General features: G+C 57.0%; 1 protein-coding gene across 1 annotated transcript; it reads left to right on the top strand.

Annotated features, from left to right (window-relative positions):
• The first annotated feature begins 1591 nt into the window (after positions 1-1591).
• On the top strand, positions 1592-21650 carry CDC42EP4 (CDC42 effector protein 4). The gene is made up of 2 exons (XM_045983913.1): positions 1592-2026; positions 19927-21650. The coding sequence occupies exon 2, from the start codon at positions 20035-20037 to the stop codon at positions 21091-21093; it is 1059 nt and encodes a 352-aa protein (XP_045839869.1). The 5' UTR covers positions 1592-2026; positions 19927-20034; the 3' UTR covers positions 21094-21650.
• Positions 21651-23490: the final 1840 nt, after the last annotated feature.

Here is a 23490-nt window from a genome sequence, read left to right as displayed (position 1 = left end):
TGAGGTTTCCATCCTGGACCACCTTGGCTAACCTCAGGGCAGGGGTGGGTGGGAATGGTGAAGAGACTCAGAATAGATGGGAAGCCATAGGTCAGGACCCTCCAGAAAGTAAAATGACCTGCCCAGAGTCCTACTTTATGGCAAACCTGATTAGAGCAGCTAACTGGAGTGGGCTCTCTACACAGACGTAGGATTAAGCCACCCAATGTCACGGATGGTCTGCAAGCTGGGGCAAAACAATAGGAACTAAGATGCGGGAGGAAGGTGTGTGTTTGGGATGGGTGGGGGCCTTGGGAGGCACTGGGTGGGGCAGTTTAAGGATGAAATAAACCCAAACCCTCAGGGCAGGTCCCAGCAGCTCTGACAGGCGGAGACACACGCTCAGGCCTAAAAGCTTATAGGTCAAGTTACAGCAAAGGTGCCGTTAAGACCTCAAATCCCTCTCCAAAGTCAGGAGCTTAGAGCTTGCCAGAAATTTCAAGGTAGCTCTTCGAGCTTCAAGTTCCTCGTTGTGTTAACTTCCTCTGATCATCCGTAGACAGGTCTGAAAATTCGGAGCAAAACTTACCCTCAGTAGATACTTAGGAGGCAAAGTCCCCTAGAAATTCACAGGTCTGGGATTCCAAACATCAGGGACAAGTGACACAGTCTTTCAGTGAAGCCTCCCCACCAGGGTCCTAGCGGTGCCATGGGGATCACGGTCTCGCATCACCTACTGAGCTCCCTGGGGAGCCAGCAGCGGTGCACGGCCTGAAGGCAGGGTTGAGTTTTACACATCTTTGCCCCAAAGGCAAACCATAATGAAAGGCAGTGTTTGAGGAAGGAGCCTCCCTCGCAGAGCCCTGAATTCAGATAAGGAGCCGCAGAATTAACACAGGGGTGAAGACTTTGTCCTGGAGGTATGCCTAATTGCTGTGTAATCTAACTGGGAAGGCCAACCCCCAGACACCTGTAAAAAAGAGAACAAATTGCGGACAGCTGGCCCTAAAAGACAAAATACTGTGTTAAAAATGGAGGCAAGGAGGGAGCGTAGGCAGTGTCCCAGCCAATCAGGTAAGTTTTCACGGGACAGTTAAGACTAAGCTGTGGTTTCAGGACTGCCAGTAATGGGGGGAGGGGGAGCTTCTAGCTGACAGCAAAGTGGGGTAAAGCACCAGCCCTAAGGGGCCTCCCGTAGGGTCCCACAAAAAGCCACCTGAGTTGGAGCGGAGTCTGGAACCCACACACCATCTCCGGACTTTATTTTTATTTGTACTTTTTAAAAAAGATTTTATTTATTTGTTTGACGGAGAGAGACACAGCGAGAGAGGGAACACAAGCAGGGGGAGGGGGAGAGGGAAAAGCAGACCAGGCCTGCTCCTCTGGGGCTCGGGAGTTCATCGTCCCAGCGGTTCACTCCGAGCAGAACTTGAACGTAGTCTCCGCGGATACTTAGGAGGCACAGGACTCAGGCCTCCGGAAAGCTGGCCGATCAAAGCCAGGTCACCCCGCCCAAACTCCCCTCTTGCACCCGCTCGGGGCTGGCCTAGCGCCGGCCCCTCCCCGCCCCTCTCGATTCCAGGAAGGGTTCGGGACGAAATCCACTGCCCCAGCAGCGCAGAACCCCGGGCTCCCGTCTCCCGTGCGTGCCGGGCCGGGAGGCAGGGGCCCGGGAGTACTGGTTCCTGGCCACCGCCGGGGCTCCCCGGGACCCCAGCGCCCCGGCTCCCGGCTGGCCTCCCCACATGAAGCTCCGACGGTCTCACACCGGCAGATTTGAACCGAGGAGGCTAGGCGGCCGGGCGAGGGTTCGCAGCCGCCATTGGCTGCGGCGGCGCCGTGACTTCAGCGCGGAGGGCGCGGGCGGGAGGGCGCGGGAGGAGCCTGGAAGGGGAGTGTCCGGGAGGCTCGCCGCCCAGAAAGCCGGAGAGCCAGAGGGAAACCGACGCGGGAGCTGACATGGGCCTCCAGCCCCGGTGCCGCTCGGAGCCCACGGAGGGGACAGCGCAGCCACGCCGGTCCGGCGCTCGCGTCTCTGGGGATCCAGGTAGGCGACAGCCGCCTGCGCCCTGCGAGGCCTGGGTGGGCTCGAGGCCCCCAGAGGGGCGGAGAAGATGGAAAACGCCTGGAGAGGAGGCCGAGGGGCGGGGAGGAGGGCCCAGAGACCCCCCCCACTCCTGCGCCCGTCCCCGGGTGGAAGGGCTGGGCTGGGGCGCGTGCGGGGCGGCCCGGGTGCTTGGGACCCGGAGCCGCGCACCCCCTGTCCGAGCCGATCGGGCTTTGGGGAGGAGCGGCGGCCGAGAGTCGGGGAAGCCGCGCTCCGCCTCGATTTCCTTTCCCCAGACTGGGATTCGGCGTCCCGCCCAGGGCGCTGCTGGGGCGGCTGGGACGGGGGTTCCCGGCTTTAAAGGTCCGTCCGCGGGCGGGGGAGTGGGGCGTGCGCCGGAGCGGGCAGGGGCACCACAACCGCCGCGCGCAGCCCGCCGTCTCCGCGAGGGGGGCGTGTGTGCGCCCGGAGTTCTCCGTGGACAAGAACCGAATTCTTCGCCTGTAGTGGCGGAGGCGTGCACACACGCGCTCGCTCTCGTACACACACTGCAGCACACGCCACCCAGTGTCCCCGGGCCGGGGAGGAAAGAGGGAAGGAGCTGCCTGGAAGGGACCGGCGGGGGAAACAAACACTGCTCCCCCCAACCCCCGCCGGGCTCCCGCCCCGCCCGCCGCCTCGGAAGACCTGGAGGCCGCGGCGGGGGAGGCCCGGGCGGGAGAGGCCGCGGCGCCTCCGGGCGGGGTGGGGCGCAGCGGAGCCGGCGGCCGTGCGAAGGGGCTACGCGCGGAGTCGGCGCGCCGGGTGCGCCCGGGGCCAAGCGCTGCTGGCAGGGCCCGCGGCCGCGAACGCTCGGTTAATGATTTAATCACCCGCTTGGGGCGATGGAACCGCGGTCGAGGCCGTCGGTGGCTCCGCCCCCTCCCCGGAGCGCCCCCAGCCGGGGGGTACAAAACTGTCCCAGTCGCGGGTGCGTACCCCGCCAGCTGTCCTGCGGGCTGGGACGCCGCGGGTGAGTGCGGGACGGGGGGAGCCGGGCTGGAGGGCTGGAGGGCGGGTTCCTGGGAGAGGACTGAGCGGGAGCACTATGAGCGCGCGTGTGTGTGTGCGCGCGCGCGCGCGCGGCTTGGCGGGGGAGGGGTGCTCTGCTAACTCAAACCAGATTCCTGGTGTTTCCCGTAGAGATACTGCAGCCCGGGCTTTGGAAGTTTTCTTTCTGCCCTAGGAGAATGGAGGGGAAATACAATGCTTTCTCTTTTCTTGTCGCCCTTTGCAATCTGACTGGCTCCCACGCCCTCCGCTGCGACCGCGGCGCCTATTCTTGGCCCGTGTGTATCCGAGCGGTTGAATGCGGAAAGGGTCCCCGAGCCGTTGCAGCCTGCTGCTTCTCTCTAGAGGGTTTGTGGTGCTGGAGAGAGGCTCTCCCTCATCCTCACCCCCAGCGGCCATCTGGACCAGGGAGAGCTTTCCCCCTGCAGCCAGCGTAAACAATGAGGGGCCCCGGTGCGGGAGGGCCTCCTGTAATGCAACTTCTTGGAACAGTCTGGGTTTCTAATAACTCCCCGCCGCCTCCGCCCCCTTTCCGAGGCTGGGGTGGAGGAGGGGACCACCAGCAGGACGGACTGAATTTTAAGAGAACAAAGAACAGGGCACAAAGGATGGGGAAGCCGAGTTGTGGGTTTTCCCCAGAAATGGGGAGTTTGCTGGCCCAAAGCTGGGCCCATCCAGGCCTCTAGGTGGCTCCCAGGCTCCCGGAGCAGTAATGGGGCATTCTCTGGAGTCTTGGGAGGCTCCCTGCCTGTGAGGTAGCTAGGACCCACCAGTGTGGGGTGCCATGTGGTCTCCCTTTTTCACCAGTTGGCCTGGTGAGCTGCCCATGTGACCGACTGATTAGGGTGTTTATCTCCTCCAAGTGTGGACTTCGCCCCTTTCCTCCTTGAGCACAGCTGCTACTTCCCACGACGGGGGCTTCCGTGAACCTAGGGGATATAGCCCAGTGGGTTCTGGTCTTCCCCCCAGGTCCTGGCGACCCACGCAGGGACTGGGAGCGGGCTGGTGGGATCAGGTGTGTCTGTTCCCAAGAGGTGGCAGTTTGGGGTGAATCCCCGCCCTTCTGATGTCTCTCTCCCTGAGCTCACAGACCCCCTGTTCCTGTCCAGCCAGGGTTCATATAAAACCCTTCGCTCAGGCCTCCGCTTGGAACATTCTTTCCGTTATCTGGGGTTTCTGCCATTTTTTCTCTTGACCCCTCTTTTTCGCTTTCATTGCTGTCTTACACATGCCCACCCACCGGTGCTCATCCCAGTCAGGTGTGCGGATGCAGATTGACTTCTGTCCTCCTGCCCCTTAGAGACTGACTGCCCAGCCCTCCCAGGACTGGAGCCCTCGGAGTCCTAAGCAAAGGAGAGTCTTGTTTACCAAATGGGCTGGCTTTGCCACCCCCACCCCTGGCAGATTGACCTGGGAGAGGAATCTTGGACCCTTCTTGACAATCAGGCGCTTTCCCATAAGGGCCCCAGGTTGGCTCTGCTTCCAGGATTCCAGCCCCCTCCACCTTTGGAGCGGCTGATTGATTTCTGTGGCCAGGACAGTCTGTGCCCAGGTGTGGCAGGCAAGGTGTTTGATATTGGCCAGGCCCGCAGGTCAGCTTTCTCTTTCTTCCTCTCCCCCCTCCCCCACTCTCCCACCCTATCTTTCTTCCCTTATCTGGTTTGGGTTGGTGGGAGTGGAGAGCCATCGACTCCTGCTGGGCAGCGTCTCCAGCTTCCTTTGGCGCCTCCAGCTTCCTTTGGCTGGATGTTCCACGGGCTCAGAGGAGCTTGGCCCTAGGTGGGGAGGGAGGAGTCTGTCCCTTGGAGGAATAGGATCTGGGTTGATGCCAGAGATAAGGCCTGGGGGCGGAGGGACGGGGCTTACACAATCTTGCCCTGGGAGCTGGGAGAGGGCTGACCCAAGCTTAGGTCTTCTGACCTACGTCCTGGAGGCTTTTCCTCAACCTTGGGAACAGGAACCAAACTCTGGAGCCAGCTGGCAGAGTCCTGGAGGCCTGCTCTGGAGAGGACTTCTGGGGTGCTCAGGGGAGGACAGACCCATGCCAGCCTTCTCCAGACAGGGAGGTGGATGGTGGCGCTGGGAGGGACCGGTGTGGGGCTGGATGTGGCCCTTGTCCGTTCGCGGTGCGTTGCAAAGGAAGTGGAAGCTGTTCGTTTCCCACTCGGCGTGTCCTCGAAGCTCGGGTTTAAAATACGCCGCTTGTGGAGCCTTGGGCTCCCTTCCAGAAATGTACATCAGCGTCTCCCCCAGGCACTGCCAGCTTGCAGCTTGGGGCTCCGTGCCAGGGCGGCAAGCCCTGGCATCCAGACCCTCCACCTTCTCCAGGAACGGGGGGCACCGGAAGTCACCACTCAGGTTCCCAGGCTGAGGCATGGGCTCCCTTTTGGGCCCCCCACCCCGCAAGGGCAGTGGGGGGCGCGTTAATGGAGGCGGGCTTAGGGAGCGGCGGCGAGGGGAGGCGGGGGGTACTTCTGCAAGACAGCAGTGTCAGGCAAGAAACATCCCTGAGCGTGGAGTCAGGAACAGCCTCTCTGGCTCAGCCCTGTTGGCTCAGGCTACCGTCTTCTGCCCTGGCCATGGGGGGCCGGGGGGACCTGGGAGAGTCTCCAGGTTCTCCGTCCACCAGTGTCCATGCCGTTCTTGCGGTGACTGAAGGTGAACTGCCAACCCCGGCTTCAGATCTTCCCGGGGCGACCGTGCAGCCAGGCTCTGTGCTTCACCTTCTGCTCCTTGCCCCTCCTTCGTACCCTCAGACCCGCTCCCTGCAACCCTTCTTTATTCCTTACAGTGTTGCCCTTGACCCTGAAGCAGCCAAAGGGACTAGTGCCCTTGGCCCTGGAGGACACAAAAGGAGCCTTCTCTGGGCTCCTCTGTAGCCTCTGCACCTCTGTTGAGAGCTGGATTAGGTCCTGCGGACCAAGCAGTGTTTTATTAGGGGGGAAGGGTGGAGAGTGTGGAGGGTTTGCGCCTAATCAGGTGCTGGTACCCCCCCAGAGGACCCTCAGATTCCTGAGTTATCCAGCCCTCATCCTAGAGAGGAAGGGCAGGGAGCTATTTTATCCCACCTTTGTCTCATCCCTCCCCACCCCCATCAAGCTAAAATGAGAAAGAATGTTAAGTCCTGTCTGAGAAGCCAGGCTCTTCCCTCCTGCATCACGGAAGATCAGGGAGGTGGAAGTCAGATGAGCACGGAAACCAGGTCTCAGGTTGCTGGATCTGCGGCTGGAGGGGACTGGGGCCCCCGCCCCGGGCCTCAGAAGCTGGGAGTTTCCCTTCCCCTGCAATGCCTTATCCCAGGGACCCTCCAAGGACTTCAAAAAGGGTCAGCCCTGGAGCCTTCTGGATGGGGTATTGTCTGGTGACACTGAGGTAGGTGTCCCAGGTTCATCACGTGTCCTCCTGAACTTGGCCAGAGCGTCGGTCACTGGGGGTGCTGGAATTTTCCTTCTGGCTCTCCAGATACAGACAACGGGGTATGCACTGAGAGTGAGAGAGAACACGGCACACAGGTGAGCGCTCACCTCCTCGCTGGTGACGCTGGGACGTCTGTGCTGTCATCAATCACCTGGAAAGCTAGAAGCTAGTGCGGAGCAGGCGCCCGGTGTGGCCAGGCCGGGAGGCACCTGGCTCCGGGGTCCATGCTACCTGCACGCGCCCCAGCAAGGCCAAGACCCATTCGCTGCCTGATCTGGAGCGAGTATAGATCCATTTGCCCCCTCCGAGAGCCGGGAGTGTCCTCTCCATTGTCCCCACTCCTCCGCTGAGCACTGTACTCTCAGGAGAAGGGAAGTGAAACCAAACAGGGCTTGGCAGATCTGATTTCAAGCCCAGCTGCGTTCTTTCCGGGGCAGGAGGGAGGAGCAAGGGGGCCCCTCCCAGGTGAGGGAGACCTGCCCTGCGCGGGGGCTGCTGATCCCGAGCCCCCCACCTCCACCCCGGGCACCTCTTCCTCTCTCCCAGCTCTTCCCTCTGTGATGGCAACCCGGCGCCTGTATCCGTCAGTCTGTCTGGGGACACGCCGGGGGGAACACGTCTCCAGGAAGAGCGCCTCCTCTAGCGGAGTTGCGGAATGTCCTTGAGTCACTGGCTCTTCGTCTTGACTCCCTTGTAGCTTCCTTCCCCCCCCCCCCCCACAAGGGGTCACGGGTCATTCCTTCTCTTTTTTTCCAGAGCTGTTTTAACTCCCAGGTGGTGAGGAGGCTTTCTCCCTCCCACTCCCACTGCCTTCCCTGCCTCCCTCCCCCGGGCCAGAGAGCACAGTTCAGGATTAGGAGGGAGGTGGATACAGGAATAAAGGTGAGGGAGCTGGAGGGCAGAGTAGCTCGTTCCCAGCCCTGCAGGAGCAGGGCAAGGCTTCTGGTGGCTGGCTGTGGTCTGTGTTTCCCTGCACTTTTCCCTGGAGTGGCAGGGAGTGGCATGCCCAGACTAGAGACATTTTAACCTGAAGTGCTGTGTAGCACTATGTATCCTGGAACACCTGGGTGGCTCAGATGGTTAAGGGTCTGTCTTTGGCTCAGGACATGATCTCTTGGTCCTGGGATGAACCCCATGTTGGTCTCCTGGCTCAGTGGGGAGTGTGCTTTACTCTCTCCCTCCGTGTCTCCCTCCTGCGGGTGTTCGTGCATCCAGAACCTTCAGGGGCCCCAGCATGGCTTCTGACCCGTCCTGGTGCCCCTTCTGGTGGAGGGGGAAAAGCCTAGGGTTCAGAATCAGGCAGATCCCAAGACCCTTCTCTCTGCTCTGTCCCTGGCAAGTGAGTCCCTGGCCTCAAGTTTTCTTATCTGCGAGATGGGGTGGTGATAACTCAATGGAACTGTGGGGAAGAAGACAGGATGGTATCATTACTTTTATTGATTATTTTTTTTTTTAAAGATTTTATTTATTTATTTGACAGAGAGAGATCACAATAGGCAGAGAGGCAGGCAGAGAGAGTGAGAGGGAAGCAGGCTCCCCGCCAAGCAGAGAGCCCGACACGGGACTTGATCCCAGGACCCCGAGATCATGACCCGAGCCGAAGGCAGCAGCTCAAACCACTGAGCCACCCAGGCGCCCCATATTGATTATTCTTTTTTTAAAGGCAGTGTGTAGTCAGGATCAAGCAGCTGCTTGGTGCGGAATGAAAGCTCAGGGAATGTGATTTCCATTTCTCATATTTGCGGTGACCCGTGGTCCAGGAAGGGCCTGTCCACCTGAGATCCACAGGTCGGGGCTAGGATATCCCTGCCCAGAGTAGCTTCCTAGGCACCAGCCTGAGAGCCGCCACAGCCCAGTCTGGGAAATGTTATTCCACAGTTCCTTGATTACAAGTCACTGTCCGAGCGAGGTAGGACAGCTGCTTCTGTGCTTCCAGCCATTAAAGGGTAAATTAAGCTATAGCGCATTTTCCCTACTGCAACTGAACCTGGCTGAGTTACTGGCTTCATTTGCTCATAAACTGTAAGAACTGTTAAGTTCTCCGAAATGAACAGGAATGTGTCTGAATCCAGTGGTGAGCATCATGGTTAGCAGAGATCCTTCTAGAACAGGACTGCCTGTGGAGTACTATGCTAGCCACATAGGTAGCCGTCCGTCCTCCGATAGCCACATTTTAAAAACTAAAGACCGGGGTGTCTGGGTGGTTCAGTGGGTTAAAGCCTCAGCCTTCGGCTTGGGTCATGATCTCGGGGTCCTGGGATCGAGCCCCGCATCGGGCTCTCTGCTCGTCGGGGAGCCTGCTTCTCTCTCTCTGCCTGCCTCTCTGCCTGCTTGTGATCTCTCTCTCTCTGTGTCAAGTAAATAAATAAAATCTTTATAAAAAATAAAAAATAAAGACTGATGAGATTAATTTTAATGTTTTATTTAACAGAGTACATATCCAAAAGATTGCCATTTCACCGCATAGTCGTAAACAATGAGTGAGATGTCACATTATTTTATCGTAGAAAGTCTTCAAAATCCAGCGTGTATTTCACTCCTGCAGCACATCCTCACATGGATGCTAAATTTCACAAATACTTAATCTGAATTTGAATCTCCTGAAGTTCGGGGCCAAAAAAGATTCATTTACGCAAGTGTGTTTTAAATGCAAGTTTTCCAAAAACTGCATTTGGCATCAATTTTTCAGTTTAAATATTTAAAATAAGGATTCTGTGACCAGCGGTTACTCTGTCGACTGCCAGAAGTTGAAAATATTACTGTCGAGCGCCAAGAACAGGTGCTTCGTGTCCGCAGTGTTATTTGATGTTACATTGGCAATTGTAGCAAATGTAATAAGATAAGAATAAAGAATGGAGGAGACAGAATTATTACTAGTTGCAGATGAGTTGCAGGGCCCAAAAGGTCCAACCCTAACGTTGATTCCCGTGTGTGCTAGACAGTCCAAGTTTAGTAGGGTGGACATTAAATATGTATAAATCAAGATTGTAGCTTCCCCATTTACCAGCTATGACGGTCAGAACCTATAGCTGTGGAAAAGCAGCAGGAGGCAGAACCCACTTAGAACAACAAGAGGGCATTAAGTGACCCAGAATAAACATGACCAGGGCCATGTACGACTTGCAGGAAGAAAACCCACCACATTTCATGGAGGGTATCCAGAAGACTTGAGTCCATGGCCTGAAGATTTGATAGGGCCATCAAGTCTGTTCTCCAAGTTTATTTCTTATTTCCTTTCAGTTCAACATAATCCCACCAGGATTTCTTTGGGGATTTATGTTTCTAAAGTCCATCTGGAAGAATAACAACATTAGAAAAAAACGAGCATTTTAGAAAAAAAAAATTAAGTAGGGATGTTATCCTGCTAGATGCTCAAACACGTTTTACAGAGTGGCAGTGTAGACCTGGTTTAGAAATAAACGGATCTGTGAACACAAAGGAGAGTCTGGAAATACGGTTGTGAGTAGGAGGTATCTGTATATAAAGAATTTTCCTATCCGATGAAGGTAACATTTAATGCTTTGCCCACATTTTACAACAGTCCTATATGGAATCAGTAACTAACATTACTGTTATATTTTAATTGTTTTTCTATTTTAAATAACCCACAGTCGTCTTCACTTTGTTGCATTTCCTCCTACTATTTTTCTGTAGTTCATTCTTATGTTACCTGGTGGCTCTAGAGGAAGGAAATATTTTCATACTCTTAGAAGTGGGGAAGGTCTTTGCTTCCTATAGCGAAAGCCACAAACAATGAAACAAGATTTGGCTATGTGAAAATTAATAAGCAGTCTGGAAAAGAAAACATCCAGTGTAAACGGGTATATGATAAATTTGCAGAAATATTTGCCAAATATGATGGTAAGAAATGGAATTGCTGTAATACTTTAAAAAGTCCTACAAATCCATTGGAAAAGGTAAAGCCCTTCCCCAGAAAAATGGGCAAACGATTTCAACAAGCTATTCCCAAGAGAAAGGATACAGAAGCCAGTGATAACAGGTTTTAAATGCTCACCCTCCTTAATAGGGAAAGAAGTACAAATTACAAGTTTGCAAGTGTGCTGGTTACTGTTTGTTTTTGTTTTGTTTTGTTTTTTATTTTATTTTATTATTTATTTGACAGAGAGATCACAGGTAGGCAGAGAGGCGGCAGAGAGAGAGGGGGAAGCAGGCTCCCTGCTGAGCAGAGAGCCCGATGCAGGACTGGATCCCACCCTGAGACCATGACCTGAGCCATTAGAGGCTTAACCCACTGAGCCACCCAGGCGCCCCTTGTTTTTGTTTCTAACTAAAGAAAGTGTAACACCTAGTACTGGACACCATCGTCCTGTGCTGGCAGAACTGTAACTTTGGTAGAACCTTCCGGAAAACAAGTTAACAGTAAGAAACAAAAGTTACTTAACTCGCTTATATGTATCCTCTGGAATAAGGACTTGTGCCAGCTTAGCTAGGAAGGATTTTTGTTACAGAGTTCAGACAAAATGGAAATAACCTGGCATTCCTTAGTGGTCCACTGGGTGTATAATTCAGGAATTTAGTACTTAATTTAGAATAACTTAATTTAAAATTTGTTAACGTGTAAATATTTCCACCCAAATGTGAACAGTGGGTCTCTCTTTCTCTACCTGCCGTGGAAGGTTCTGCAAGTTTCATATATCATTTCCACTTTTAATAACTACATTTTAAAAAGTAAGAAGAGGTAAGTGAGATTAACATATTAGCCCAATACCTTCAGAGTATTATTTTATTTTATTTTTTTAGGCAGTGGTGGGGGAATGGTGCAGGGCAGGCAGAGACAGAGGGAGTAGGGAGAGGGAGAAAGAATCCCAAGCAGGCTCCACACCCAGCACGGAGCCCTATATGGGGCTCGATCCCACAACCCTGAGATCATGACCTGAGCCAAAATCAAGACTCTGAACCAACCGAACCAGCCAGGTACCCCCAAATGTTACCATCTTAACATGTAATCAATAGCAAAATATAATGAGCTGTTTTATATATTTTTTTCATTCCAAATCTTTTTTTTTTTTTTAAAGATTTTATTTATTCATTTGACAGAGAGAGAGATCACAAGTAGGCAGCAGACAGAGAGAGAGGAGGAAGCAGGCTCCCCGCGGAGCAGAGAGCCCGATGCGGGGCTCGATCCCAGGACCCTGAGATCATGACCCGAGCCGAAGGCAGCGGCTCAATCCACTGAGCCACCCAGGCGCCCCAAATCTTTGAAGTCCTGTTGTATGTTTCACCCCTTAGCACATGTCCATTTGGACTCCCCACATTTCAGATGCTTTGTAGCCACATCAGGCTGGTGCTGTCCGCTGGACAGTGTGGCTATAAATTATTTAATAACCCCTAGAGAGGCAGCAGAAGGCAGAAGTCGCTGAGAAGGCGTGGTGCAGAGTGTGTGCAGTGAGCCCTGCTCTGGCAAGAGCCTGGTGTCCTGAGGAGCTGGGCCGGGCTCACCCTGCTCCCCACTCCCCCAGCAGGGATCCCCGGGGGGAAGCAGGTATTGGAACCCGGCCTCGTTCACTTCCGCTTTCTTCCGGGAAGCAGGGAGTATCCATCTCCAGGAAATGGGCTCTGCCCAAGCGTGGCTGGGCAGTGGCACCCTTGGGTCAGTGAGCCTGGTCGGGATGGCCATGCAGGTGGTGGAGCGAGCACAGGGCACCCAGCCTGGTCAAGGCTCTAGTCTTCCTTCTTGGCGGCTGGAGGGCCCATGAAACACAAGATGGGGCCTAGAGTAGGGCAGGCCTGAGAAATGTTGGAGGCGGGGCCTCGTGCTGAGCCCACTGCTAAGTGTGCTGGGGGAGTCCTGCTCCCGTGTGGTCCTCCCCACCCCCCACGTCTCCCTCCCAGGGAATCCGAACATGGGGAGGTTGCTCCGAGCAGGAGGCTGAAAGGAGATCCTGAGTAAGGAAGAGCCCATTTGAGCCTTCCCTGGGAGCAGATCTCTGAGGGGAAAGCCATCCAAGAGAGTCCTGGTTCCAGGGGTCTTCCAAGAAGCAGCCTCCCCCGTGCCATCCCACCCCCATCTTCCACGGGGACATTCTTGGCTGGGGACATCTGAATGGGCCAGGAGGCCTCATCTCATTCAGAAAATCGTGTATCCGAGGTCGGCCGGAAGTGGGCTCAAGTCACCATTTAGTAGCTGTGAGAGTGATCTGTGTGGGGTGAGGCTGACGCCATCTGAGCCTCAGTTTCCCTTTCTGTAAAACGGGGGCAATCTCGACACCCTCCTTGCAGGGAGAAGGGCGTGAGTTTCCCCTTTCCTAGCACAACGCCTGGCAGGTGGCAGACACCGGTAAATGATAGTATTGCTCTGTGCGTACAAGACTTGATGGTTGGCTGGTTGTGGGAGCACTGGGAGTGCTGGTGGTCCTGTGGGTCCGCAGCCTTTTTCTCTGCTCCCTCGCAGCCTCCCGGTGAGCTGAGCTAGGGCTGTAGAAGCAGCAGAGGCAGAACCTGCCCAGGGCATCTTGGCTAGGATCCCGCGGTGGGATCACCCACGTGGGAGGCTGGCCTCCAACTTGGAGCTTTAGTGGCAACTGGAAATTGGCCAGTCTCCGGTGACGGTGTGGAGGGGATGATCGTTACCTTTCTTCTGCTCAGTCAAAGAGGCTCAAGCATCAGGAAGCAGCTGTTGGGGAGCGAGTTCTTTCGGGGGAGTCCTAATCTCCATGTGTCCCCTTGGTTCAGGTTGCTGTAGATTGCCCCCTTCCTCCTCCCACAGGACTTGGAGTAAAATGCATCCTTCGAGCTTGGGGGCAGGGAGGAGGGGACAGCGGACATACCTGGTGGGGGGACATAACTGGCGCAAAGAGAGTGAACCCAAGACCCAAGCTTGGGGCCTTGTACTGAGCCTGAGAACCAGCCCCTTCTGAGATGGTGTTGAAATGAACATCTTTCCCTTAAGCCTTTGATGCTTCGGGATATTGTTATTATTACTGGTGTTGTTATGAAAACAGCATTACCACATTAAAGGAAACAAACAAAATGCCTGTGTCCTCTTGAGCTTGACGTAACTCCTTTAAGCCTCTGTTGGTGTAGGCTTGGATCACTCTGTGTAGACCAGGGTAAGCCCTGTCTGTTTCTCCCCCTCCCACGTGATGGCCCATGTGGCAGCCCGGTCTTCGTGATCGCCTCCTCCTCGTGGCTGCGTGTCAGTCCGTGAACAGCCAGTTCCTTATTCCGGGCTGTTAGGTGGTTTCCGGCCTTTCGAGATTATAAAGAAGGCTTCTGTGCATATCTGGGTATGTGACTTTTCCCCCTGCTTTTTGAAATCGTTCCATAGGGTAGGGTTCCCATTGGAGAAGTGGCTGAATCATACTCATTTTCAAGCCGTTATTTAGGGAAACCACAGTAGTGGCTGGAGTCCTGGTGTGGGGACAAAGGCTTGGCTCCTGTCCATGACCTCGGTGAGTCCCTCAATGTGGCTTCACCGTCTCTGAGAGAGTGGTTGCTCCATTCCCAGGATCTTAAGGAGATACTTGACACAGAAACGCAGGTGGTACAGTGGGGGGTCACAAAAGACCGTGTTCCCATCCTGGGCTTTTTTTTTTTTAAAGACTGTTCAGGCTCAAAGACCGTGCTTCTTAATCCCGTGCAGATAGCACGCTTTCAAATCCGAGGGCTTTTGCAGGGCACGTGAAGGAAGTAAAAGATTCCAAATAGTACCAAAGTCAGCTAAAAGGATACCACTGCCCCCGCGGAGGTTCCTCCCGCCCGTCCTTTGTAACAGTGTGGATCCAAGTGTCCACAGCTCACTCCCATTCACGGCAGCCTGTCCCATGGCTAGGGGGAAGCGCTCTCTGGCCTTCTGCTGGCATGTCCTATCTTGTCAGGCTAAGGCTGCCAAGTGTTCCAGAAAGCACCGACTCTCTCTCCGGCCACACAGGCTAGAGCCCGTAACCTCTTCTGGAGGACAGCAGCCCACGTCTCCCTGAGCTGCTCCTACGAGCCCTTCTCTGCGTGGCTCCAGAGGGCAGTCACCGTGTAGCAGATGCTTCCCTGCCCCGTTTTGGCCAAATGAACCTCTCCCTGGTGGTGGCATGTCAGTTGCATACCTGGCAGAAAGGTCCATAGCCCAGCGGGTGAGACTTGGCTCCGCAGACGGCCTGTGGCACTTGGCATGGGGCCTGGAAGGCCTGGAGTCCCCTTCGATTCTGCCTTTTCTCTCTTCCCCCCTTTTGGCCCTCAGCAGTTCCTGGCATCCCTACCTCCAGAACGTGCCCCGAATGGGTCCCCCTCTGTCCACCTCCTCACCATGTCTGGCTCCTGGTCCCCATTCTCTTTGCCCTGTGCCCCTGCTTGCCCTCCATGCCTGCAGAGCCGGCCGCCGTGGAAAGCTCCAGATGCACCGATTGGATGACTTCCCTGCTCAGGAACTACCTGTTGGTTTCCTTTCATACCTAGAATGCCATCCGAACTCCTGCCAGGCCAGTGGGCCCCGGCCACTGGGTTTTCATTCTGTTCCTCGAGCTCCACCAGCTTCTTCCCGCTTCTGGGTGTTTGCAGGAGCTGTTCCGTCGCCGGGTGGCCCTTGACCTGCCTGGTTCCTTCCCATCTTCCAGTTCTCAGCCTGCAGAGGCCCTTCCTCAGAGCCCCCCGCCCCCCCCCAGGTCCCGTAACACCCACACTGGCTCCCATTTCCTCGTTTCCTTCCCTCTGGGCACGGAGGACTGTGAGAGACTGTCTTAGTTGGGTCTTAGTTGGGTCTCTAGGGCCCTGTTCCCCGACTACCCGCATTCACAGTACCCACTTGCCCCAGGAAGGCCCGGGGCTTATCCAGCTTGTGATTCTCACTGCCCTTCTGCCTTCAGGGCCTAAAGGAGTATGGGAAATTGGCGGGTATGCAGGAAGTCGATGAATGAATGAATGAAGCCTCCTGTAGCCATTCCCAGCCATGACAGGTCGTCCTTCACCACATACCCCCTTCTGTTCAGGCATGTTGCTCGGGGCTGGCCCCGGATGGGCATTAGGACAGCTTGGCCGAGCCGATGGAGGGACAGCCACCCAGGGGCGATGCGGTGGGCTTTGAAGCGTGTGTCCTCTGAAGTAGGGTGACCCTCAGAACAGCTGCAGAAGTGGGGAGCTTGCCCTGTTGCCGCCAGAGAGCTTAGTTCTATCTCCTGCCTTGGTCGGGCTGCCAGCAGCTGGCCACTGCCTGGGTGTTTGGGAGCTGTGGATTCATCTAGCCTGTCCTTCTGTGTGTCTGGCTGCTGCTGGACTGGCTGATCTGGGAGGCCAGTGCTCTGCGTGTGACGGGCCTGGAAGGATGGGGGAGGGGTCCAGGTGAGAGCCTTCCTCTGGAGTCCCAGGAGCAGAACTGAGCTGCGGGTGTGGTTGGGGTAAACCAGCCAGGGGCCTGGCCTTCCAGGGAGAGCTCCCTGCTCCTGCCCTAAAGGAATGTTCTGTGGTTGGTGGGGTCAAGGGTAGGGGAGTCTAGTCCCATCAGAGGCTGGGGAGAGTGAGGGAGAACCTGGAGTTCCTGCTAGGGTTTTTCCTTTGCTGTGCCAGGAAGGTGGGATGTGGCTTCCGGGCTGGGGTGAGGGGTGCCCCGCCCTGGGCAGGCTGTGGGGAGTGGCCGCCCTGTCATCAGGGCAGCCTATTTTAGCCACTTCCCCAGAGCTGAGTCATCTCACTTAGCAACGCCCCCTGCCAAAGACGCAGCCGGCTCTCTCTGGCAGGATCCCCTTCCTGGTGGGCTCTTAGGCGCCCTGACCTGCCACCTGACGTGCCCGGCCACCTGCTGGTCCTTAATCTCAGTATTCCTCACCCCCACATTGTTCTGTGTTCAGAGCTTAGGGTTCTCACTGGCCCTGAAGCCTGGCACGTCGGGTCTGAGCTCTAGGATTCCAGAGACCCAGACCTGGGCCAGACTCCAGGATTCCTTGCTGGGCAGCGGGACGGGTAGGTGACTCCTACGGACCCCAACTCTCAAGACTTTGTCACACTGGGTATTGGAGATGCTTCGGTTTTTTATGAGCCAGAAATCCTCCTTCCCACCCCCAGAGAGTGAGACCACAAGCAGAAGATAGCATTGGCCAGGCTTGGGCTTTCTTTCTGGGGTGTGGGGCTGAGCCAGGTGCTGGGGCTCTGGGGCTGACCTGCGGGTATCCCTGCTGGCCTCTCTCACCTGTTCCCCTGTTTTACCCGCCAGGATAGAAGTGGGGGCTGGTGGGACCCTCCTGTCCCACAGGCATGATGGCCAGAGTACCAGGCCCCTGTGAGTGACCACAGAGCTCTTTACCAGGTCTGCTGAGGCCCTGGCTGCTGGGTCCTGTGGTTTGTCTTTTTCTCTATGAGGAGCACTTCAGATGGGAAACTACAGGGCTGGCTGCTCACTGGGCCTGGGGATTCCTGCCATTGCCCTGAAACCCTTCCTGCAACTCTGCAAGTTCATGTCTGTGTTCCCGCGATTCTAGCCCTTCATGCCCCCTGCCCTGCCTCTCCGCTTTTCGTGTGTGTGTACATGGTAAATAGCAGAAGCTTTAATTCCATAGCTGTGTTTGGAACCTGGGGCTGTTCGCACCCCCCCCCCCCCCACCGGGGGGACATTGGGTAGGCCTGGAGATGCTGGAGACATTTGAGGAAGCAGCCAGACTCCTCCTCTCTCTGGGCTCCCCTGGCCCAGAAGCAGGCGGGGTTGGGGGACATTCTGTGGGTCATGGTAACTGATGAGGGGCGCTACCCACCAATGGCCAGAGAAAGGTCTGGAGCAGAGTAGAGAGCACTAGACCAGGAGACCAGCTTCTCGCCCAGCTCCGCCCTCTGGGGCACAAACCTGGATAAGTCCCTTGGCTTCAGTACGCCTATTTTCTGGGGCTACCTGGGTGTCCCTTCCCTCCCAGCTCTCTGAAATCCCAGGACTCTGTGATTAGAGGCAGACAGGTTGAAGACATGAGCCCTCTCCATTCTTGCTTGGTGGGTGGCCTTGGAAGCCTGAGGGGTTCCCTAGTGTCAGAGTGTCCCTGGAAACCTGCTTTGGTTTCCTTCCGTTCCTACCAAGTCCGAAGCCTATTGCAGACTCCCTTTCTCTTTTTTAGCCAAAGAGAGTTTCCCCCTAAGGTTGGCCTGAGAGCCCATGGCTGGCCCAGAGGGTCACGTAGGGTGACCCTCTTTCTGAGCAGTGGCGAGGGGATGACCCTGAGGCCAGTACTTTCCATGAGTTTAAGAGTCCGCAGATTATGGCTTACGGGCCAGATTTGGCCCACAGCTTGTTTATATATATAAAATTTTATGGGGACACAGCCATGTGCTTTGTTCACATACGGTCTGTTGCTGCTTTGTTGCTATAAAGACAGTATCTTCTGTGAAGCCGAAAATCTCGAGTCTCTGACCCTTTATAAAAAACGTTGGCCAGTTGGTGTGGCTAACACATGAATAATTGTTCAGAGGTTTGATCCCAGGATGTGGGCTGGAGGGACGGTTCAGGTTAGTGGTGAGGGAAGCTAACTTGCCTGAGGGTTTGGTGGGGAGAAGGAGGAACAAGAGGAGGGAGAGCTGACCAGCCAGAGTGGGTCATCTCAAGGCCATCCAGGAAAGTCCTTCTTTGGCTCGGAGCCCAGCCCAGGTCACCCGTGTGGCAGGTCTGCCCCGGTGCCTGGCTTCCGCTGCACGTCCTACAGGACTTCGTTTGCTGGAGTGACAAGGCGTAGGACTGCCCGAGGCTGGCACGGGGTTGGGGGGGTGAAACTTACTTGGGGGAGGGAGCCATCAGACTGGGCGTCAGCAGCTGGACCAGGAGCGAGGACACCGGGGGAGGGGGTGGTTGGAGGACAGAGAGGTCCGGCCGGGAATCCCAGAGCGGTCTGTAGGCAGGAAGGAGGTGTTGCCTTTCAGTGGGTCCGCTCAATGGGCTTCAGTGGTGAGCAGGTCCATCAGACCCCCTCTGGAAGCTCGTGTCCAGTGGGCAGGTTACAGCCCGGTGGGCGGGAATAGAATGAGGGAGCGGTGCCTGCGGGAGCGGGGACATCCAGAGTGCTGGGAGGCCAGAGGAGAGGTGGCCAAGAGGGCGTTTCCCAGAAGTGACGTGTCATCTGAGCCCTGAAGGATGTTGGGTGAGGCAGGTGACGGGGTATTCTACTAGGGACCTGCGTTTGTCCAGTCCTGGAGTCCAGGAGGCAGCTGCTCAGGGGCAGGGGGCACAGGGCAGAGGTAGGGGGCAGCAAGGAATGGCATTGAGGAGGGAGGGAGGTGGGGACTGGTGGCCAGATCCAGGGGTCTGCGCTGGGGAGTCCTGGAGGGGTTTTTGTTTTCGATAAAAAGTGACGAATGGTCTGGAGAGGGGCAGAAGGGGAAAAATGGGCACCTGCTGGGCTGATGTCAGGGGTCAGGTGGGATGTGGGGGGCAGCCTTGGGGATGAGGAAGAAACCAGTGGAGTACCTACAGGTTGTCCTTTGCTGTGGGAAGGGTAGGGCCGCCATGAAGGTAGAGTTGAGAATTGTTGGCAAGACTGGGGGGCGACACCCCATCTCCCCGCCCTTCTCAGCCCTACACTACCGGCTTTAGCATTTGGAGCCGGTCGCTCTGGAGGACAAGGGGACCGTTTGGCTCCAACACAGGACCTCATTTTGGTGCTTGCCAGGAGCTATGTGGGTGGTTCCTCGAGCTTTCGGATAGCCCAGCCTCAGCTGGGGTCCCCCCTGCTGCTCTTCTGTTCAGACCCCCGCCTGGGTCTGTGGATCTCGGGGGCCGGTCATCTGGACCCTGTCCGCCCCCCACCCCCGATGGTTAAAAAAATCAGGGGCAGTTCTTCTCTTCATCCCCAAGAGGCACAGAGTGAGTGTTTGGCAAAGAGCTCGGCCCCACAGTGGAGAGGTTGCAGGCGGGTTCCTCATTTATGGGACACCCAGCAAGGACTGGGAGTCTGGGGAGCTGGTCCTGTGGGTCCTAGCAGCCCCACCCCAGTTCTGATTCAGAAAGTGAGCCTGGCCGCCCACACGCGGGGAGGTGTGTCTGGCAACGTCTCTCTGGGGCCCGTCCTGTCAGCTCCCTCCTCTGAGGACTGTGACTCAGGTTGAAGTATCCCCTGACTGCAGGGATTGAGGACAGACGGCAGGAAGGACATACAGCATGTGTCCAGCCCTGGACTGCCCCGTGGACTCGCCTGTGGACCTGCATCTCCTCTGGTGCGGTTGCGTTCGCTCCGGCGGCATCCTGGCTGGGGGGGAGACGTCGTTCTCCTGGGTTCAGGGGGAGTATGTCTGACCTCCACCCGGCTTTGTAAAAAGCGCTCGCCTGACCCAAGTGCCTGGGCAGGGCTAGGGGAGGTAAGGCAGGGTTGAGATGCCCATTGCTGATCGCAGGCTTATTTCACAGGAGTTGGTTTTGGTGGGAGGGCTGAGGTTTGAGTAGCAGCCCATGGGGGCCATTGGACTTTGGTGCTGTGCGGCCAGTGGGGGTTAACCCTTTGTCTGCTGTTCTCTCCTTGCAGCCCTATGATCTCCTCCTTGTCACCCCCTCTACCCGCCAGACTTCGGATCTGACCCCCCCAGCCGCCTGCCGTGCCCCCCGGGAGTTCCCCCGTCATCCCCCCAGCAAGATGCCTATCCTCAAGCAGCTCGTGTCCAGCTCGGTGCACTCCAAGCGCCGCTCTCGCGTGGACCTCACGGCCGAGATGATCAGCGCCCCCCTGGGCGACTTCCGGCACACCATGCACGTGGGCCGGGCCGGGGACGCCTTTGGGGACACCTCCTTCCTCAACAGCAAGGCCGGCGAGCTGGACGGTGAGTCCCTGGACGAGCAGGCCTCCTCCTCGTCCTCCAAACGCAGCCTCCTGTCCCGGAAGTTCCGGGGCAGCAAGCGGTCACAGTCGGTGACCAGGGGGGACCGGGAGCAGAGGGACATGCTGGGCTCCCTGCGGGACTCAGCTCTGTTCGTCAAGAACGCCATGTCCCTGCCCCAGCTGAACGAGAAGGAGGCGGCTGAGAAGGGCTCTGGCAAGCTGCCCAAGAGCCTGTCGTCCAGCCCCGTGAAGAAGGCGAGCTCCGGGGAGGGCGGCCAGGAGGAGGTGGGCGAGGGGGAGCTTGGGCCCCGGCGGAACGGGGCGGCCGCCCCCCACTCCCCGGACCCCCTCCTGGACGAGCAGGCCTTCGGGGACCTGACAGAGCTGCCCGTCGTGCCCAAGGCTGGCTTGGGGCTCAAGCACGCCGAGTCCATCATGTCCTTCCACATTGACCTGGGACCCTCCATGCTGGGCGACGTCCTCAGCATCATGGACAAGGAGGAGTGGGAACCGGAGGAGGAGGATGGCGGTTACCATGACGACGGGGACGCAGCACCACACAGCACCCTGCAGGCTCCCCTGATGGTGGCGGCGGCGGCAATGGGCCCTCCAAGGGCCAGGCAGGAGGGCGCGGCCCGCCCGGACCTGCCCCAGGACGAGGGGTGGGCGGCGGCCCCCAGCCCGGGCTCGGCCCGCAGCGAAGGCAGCCACACCACGCGGGACAGCAGCTCCCTGTCCAGCTGCACCTCGGGCGTCCTGGACGAGCGCAGCCCCGTCCCCCGGGGCCCCGACAGGGCCCGGGCCCCGCTGTCCCGGCAGCCCGACAAGGAGTTCTCCTTCATGGACGAGGAGGAGGATGAGGAGATCCGAGTGTGAGGGGCTCCCGGCCTCCCTGCCCCGTCCCCCGTGCAGGGCAGCCAAGAGCCCGGCTTCGGCCGCAGACCCTGGACCTCCCGGACGAGAGGCGCTGGCAGGGGCCGTGGGGAGCACCCAGCCCTCCTGAGTACTGTGGGACAGGCGGGGGCTGGCAGAAGGAACTGGCTGTCCCTTTCCTCTCCTGGCGTTCCTCCTGTGACTGGTGGCTTGTGGCAGGGGGAAGGGTGTTGCCAGGCCCCCAGCCCCCCGTCCCTCATCCCCGGCTCATATACCACCAGCCTGGAGACCCTTGGAGCAAAGCCGGACCGAATGTGTGCACTAAACGCAGCCCCTTCCAGGGGAAGAGAACAGGATGGGGAACGAAAGGAGGCCTCAGGCTTCTGGAATTTTCTAGAAGGGGCTCTTCCAGGAAGACACTAGAAATAGGTTGGGCACTGGCTTCAACATTGATTTGTTTGTTCTTGTCACGTTTAAATCCTTCCAGAGTGGTATCTGGAACAGTGTTGTTAGTAGGTCTGCTGCCAGAAGGAAAATCAAACCCTTTTACAAAACCTTTATACTAAGTGCTTCCAAACTTTATTTAGAACCTATGGGGCGGGGATCCGCGCTTGTCTGTCCCTCCTCCTGCCCCATAGCTATTAACAGTTGAAGGCAGCCAGCGTAGAAAATTCCTGGAAAATGACTTTTTAAAAAATAATATATCATTCCTATGGAGGGATAAAAGCTTTTTTGACTGGATCCCCCCCCCCCCCCCCCCCCCCCCCCCCCCCCCCCGCCCCACGCACACTACTTCCCCTGCCTTCAGGCCTTTGTGCCAGCAGAACCCCTCCCCCACTTCGGAGGGCCCTAAGGGTATATAGAGCTCCCAGTTGTAGCAACAGAACAAAACCAGAATGCTGAGATAAATTAGAATATCAGGCATACAAAGGAAAATTTTTTAGTATAAGTATGCCCCCTCTGTGTTTGATACATACTTACGCTAAAGAAAAAGATGATTTGTTCTTTTGAAATTCAAATTTCACTCTGGTCCTCCTCACCCTGCCCCAGGGGATCCAGTGGTAGCTTGGGTGTACGGCCCAGGGTTAACAGGTGATTTTCCAGGTCCTGGGAACTAGCTAACCCACCCTCTCCTGTCCCCTCCCAGCCGGTGTGGGGAGGGGGACGGATGTAGGTACCACAGGACCCAGCCTGGGGCCAGCTGGCGTAGCTGCTCTAGTCTCCCGTGTTTTGTCAGATCCTGATCCAGACACTAACTTAAATTCCTCATTCCCGGGCCCCGTCGGTGCTGTTTCCAGTAGCGTGGCTCCCACTAGGGGAGGAATCAGAAGGGGCTGGGCCAGCTACCCCTTGAAACCCATGCAGACTCAGCGGTCAGCTCCAGATTCTAAACTGTATATTTTTTTCATGGTATTGTTAAAACAGTGAGGAAACATTAAAAAAAAAAAAAAAAGCCCTTAGGCACACCAGGTGTCTGCCTCTGCTTCTGGGGAGAGCTGTTTCAGGATGGGGGGGTGGGGGTGCAGACGGGGGTCCTGAGGCTGCTGGTGCTCCCACAGCGCTTGGGGCCTGAGGGCACTTCTCTCCCTGTTCCTTTGGGGTCCTCCCCTCCCCTGCTCCCCAGCCTCTGGAGACCTGCCTGGGCGGACTTGGGGGCTCTGGATTGTAGTGCCTCACCTGCCCCTTCCCAGCTGGGGGCCCTTGGTCACTTAGTTCCTTGGCTACTGCTCTGTGACACAGGAAACCTGCTGCCCTTACGGGGCTGGGCTGCACACAGGGTCACTGTCATGGTGTTGGCAAAGTTACTTCTAAGCTGCCACCCCCCCGCTGGCGCCCAAGCTCCCAGGGGCCCAGATATGTGGGGGTAGTCACCCCCAGGGCACAGTGGGCGCCGCAGAGGGGAAAGGGGTTGCCATCCCTTCTTTCATGGCCCCGCCTGCTGTCTGGCCTGGAGAACGCCTTTCCAGGTAGCCCGTTCTCTGTCCAGCCTCATGGCCTGCGAGGTTGGCTCATGCCCTGTTTTATGGAAGGAGTGTGCTCGAGAGGCCATGTGGTTGTCTTCCCCGAGTCACGAAGTAGCAGAATCAGAACATCATGGACTTCGAGAGCCCTGTACCTCAAAGGTGCTCAAAGCTTCGTTCCTTCGGGAAGGGAGTCCCCCAGGGCTGGCCTCTGTCTCTGCTGGGCAGGACCAGGTCTTGCCAACCTGCAAGGGAGGTTGGGTCCTGGGTGGAGACCTCATGAGCCCTCCGGCCTGCTGGCCCAGCTCCCACCTCACTGCCTTCCCTTGTCCACACCCACGGTCCCCTTGGCGTGGGCGTCTCAGAGTGTCAGCCTGGGCAGGGCCAGAAGCTCTGCGAGCTGAAGCCCCTCGCACACCCTCCTTCCCACCTCGGGGGT

Source organism: Meles meles, chromosome 18 (genome assembly GCF_922984935.1).
Source record: "Meles meles chromosome 18, mMelMel3.1 paternal haplotype, whole genome shotgun sequence".
Classification (NCBI taxonomy): domain Eukaryota; kingdom Metazoa; phylum Chordata; class Mammalia; order Carnivora; family Mustelidae; genus Meles; species Meles meles.
This window is presented reverse-complemented; position numbering and strand designations above follow the sequence as displayed.

Excerpts from the sequence above, each read along its gene's own strand:
- CDC42EP4 (XM_045983913.1), top strand. The coding sequence starts at position 20,035 with ATGCCTATCCTCAAGCAGCTCGTGTCCAGCTCGGTGCACTCCAAGCGC.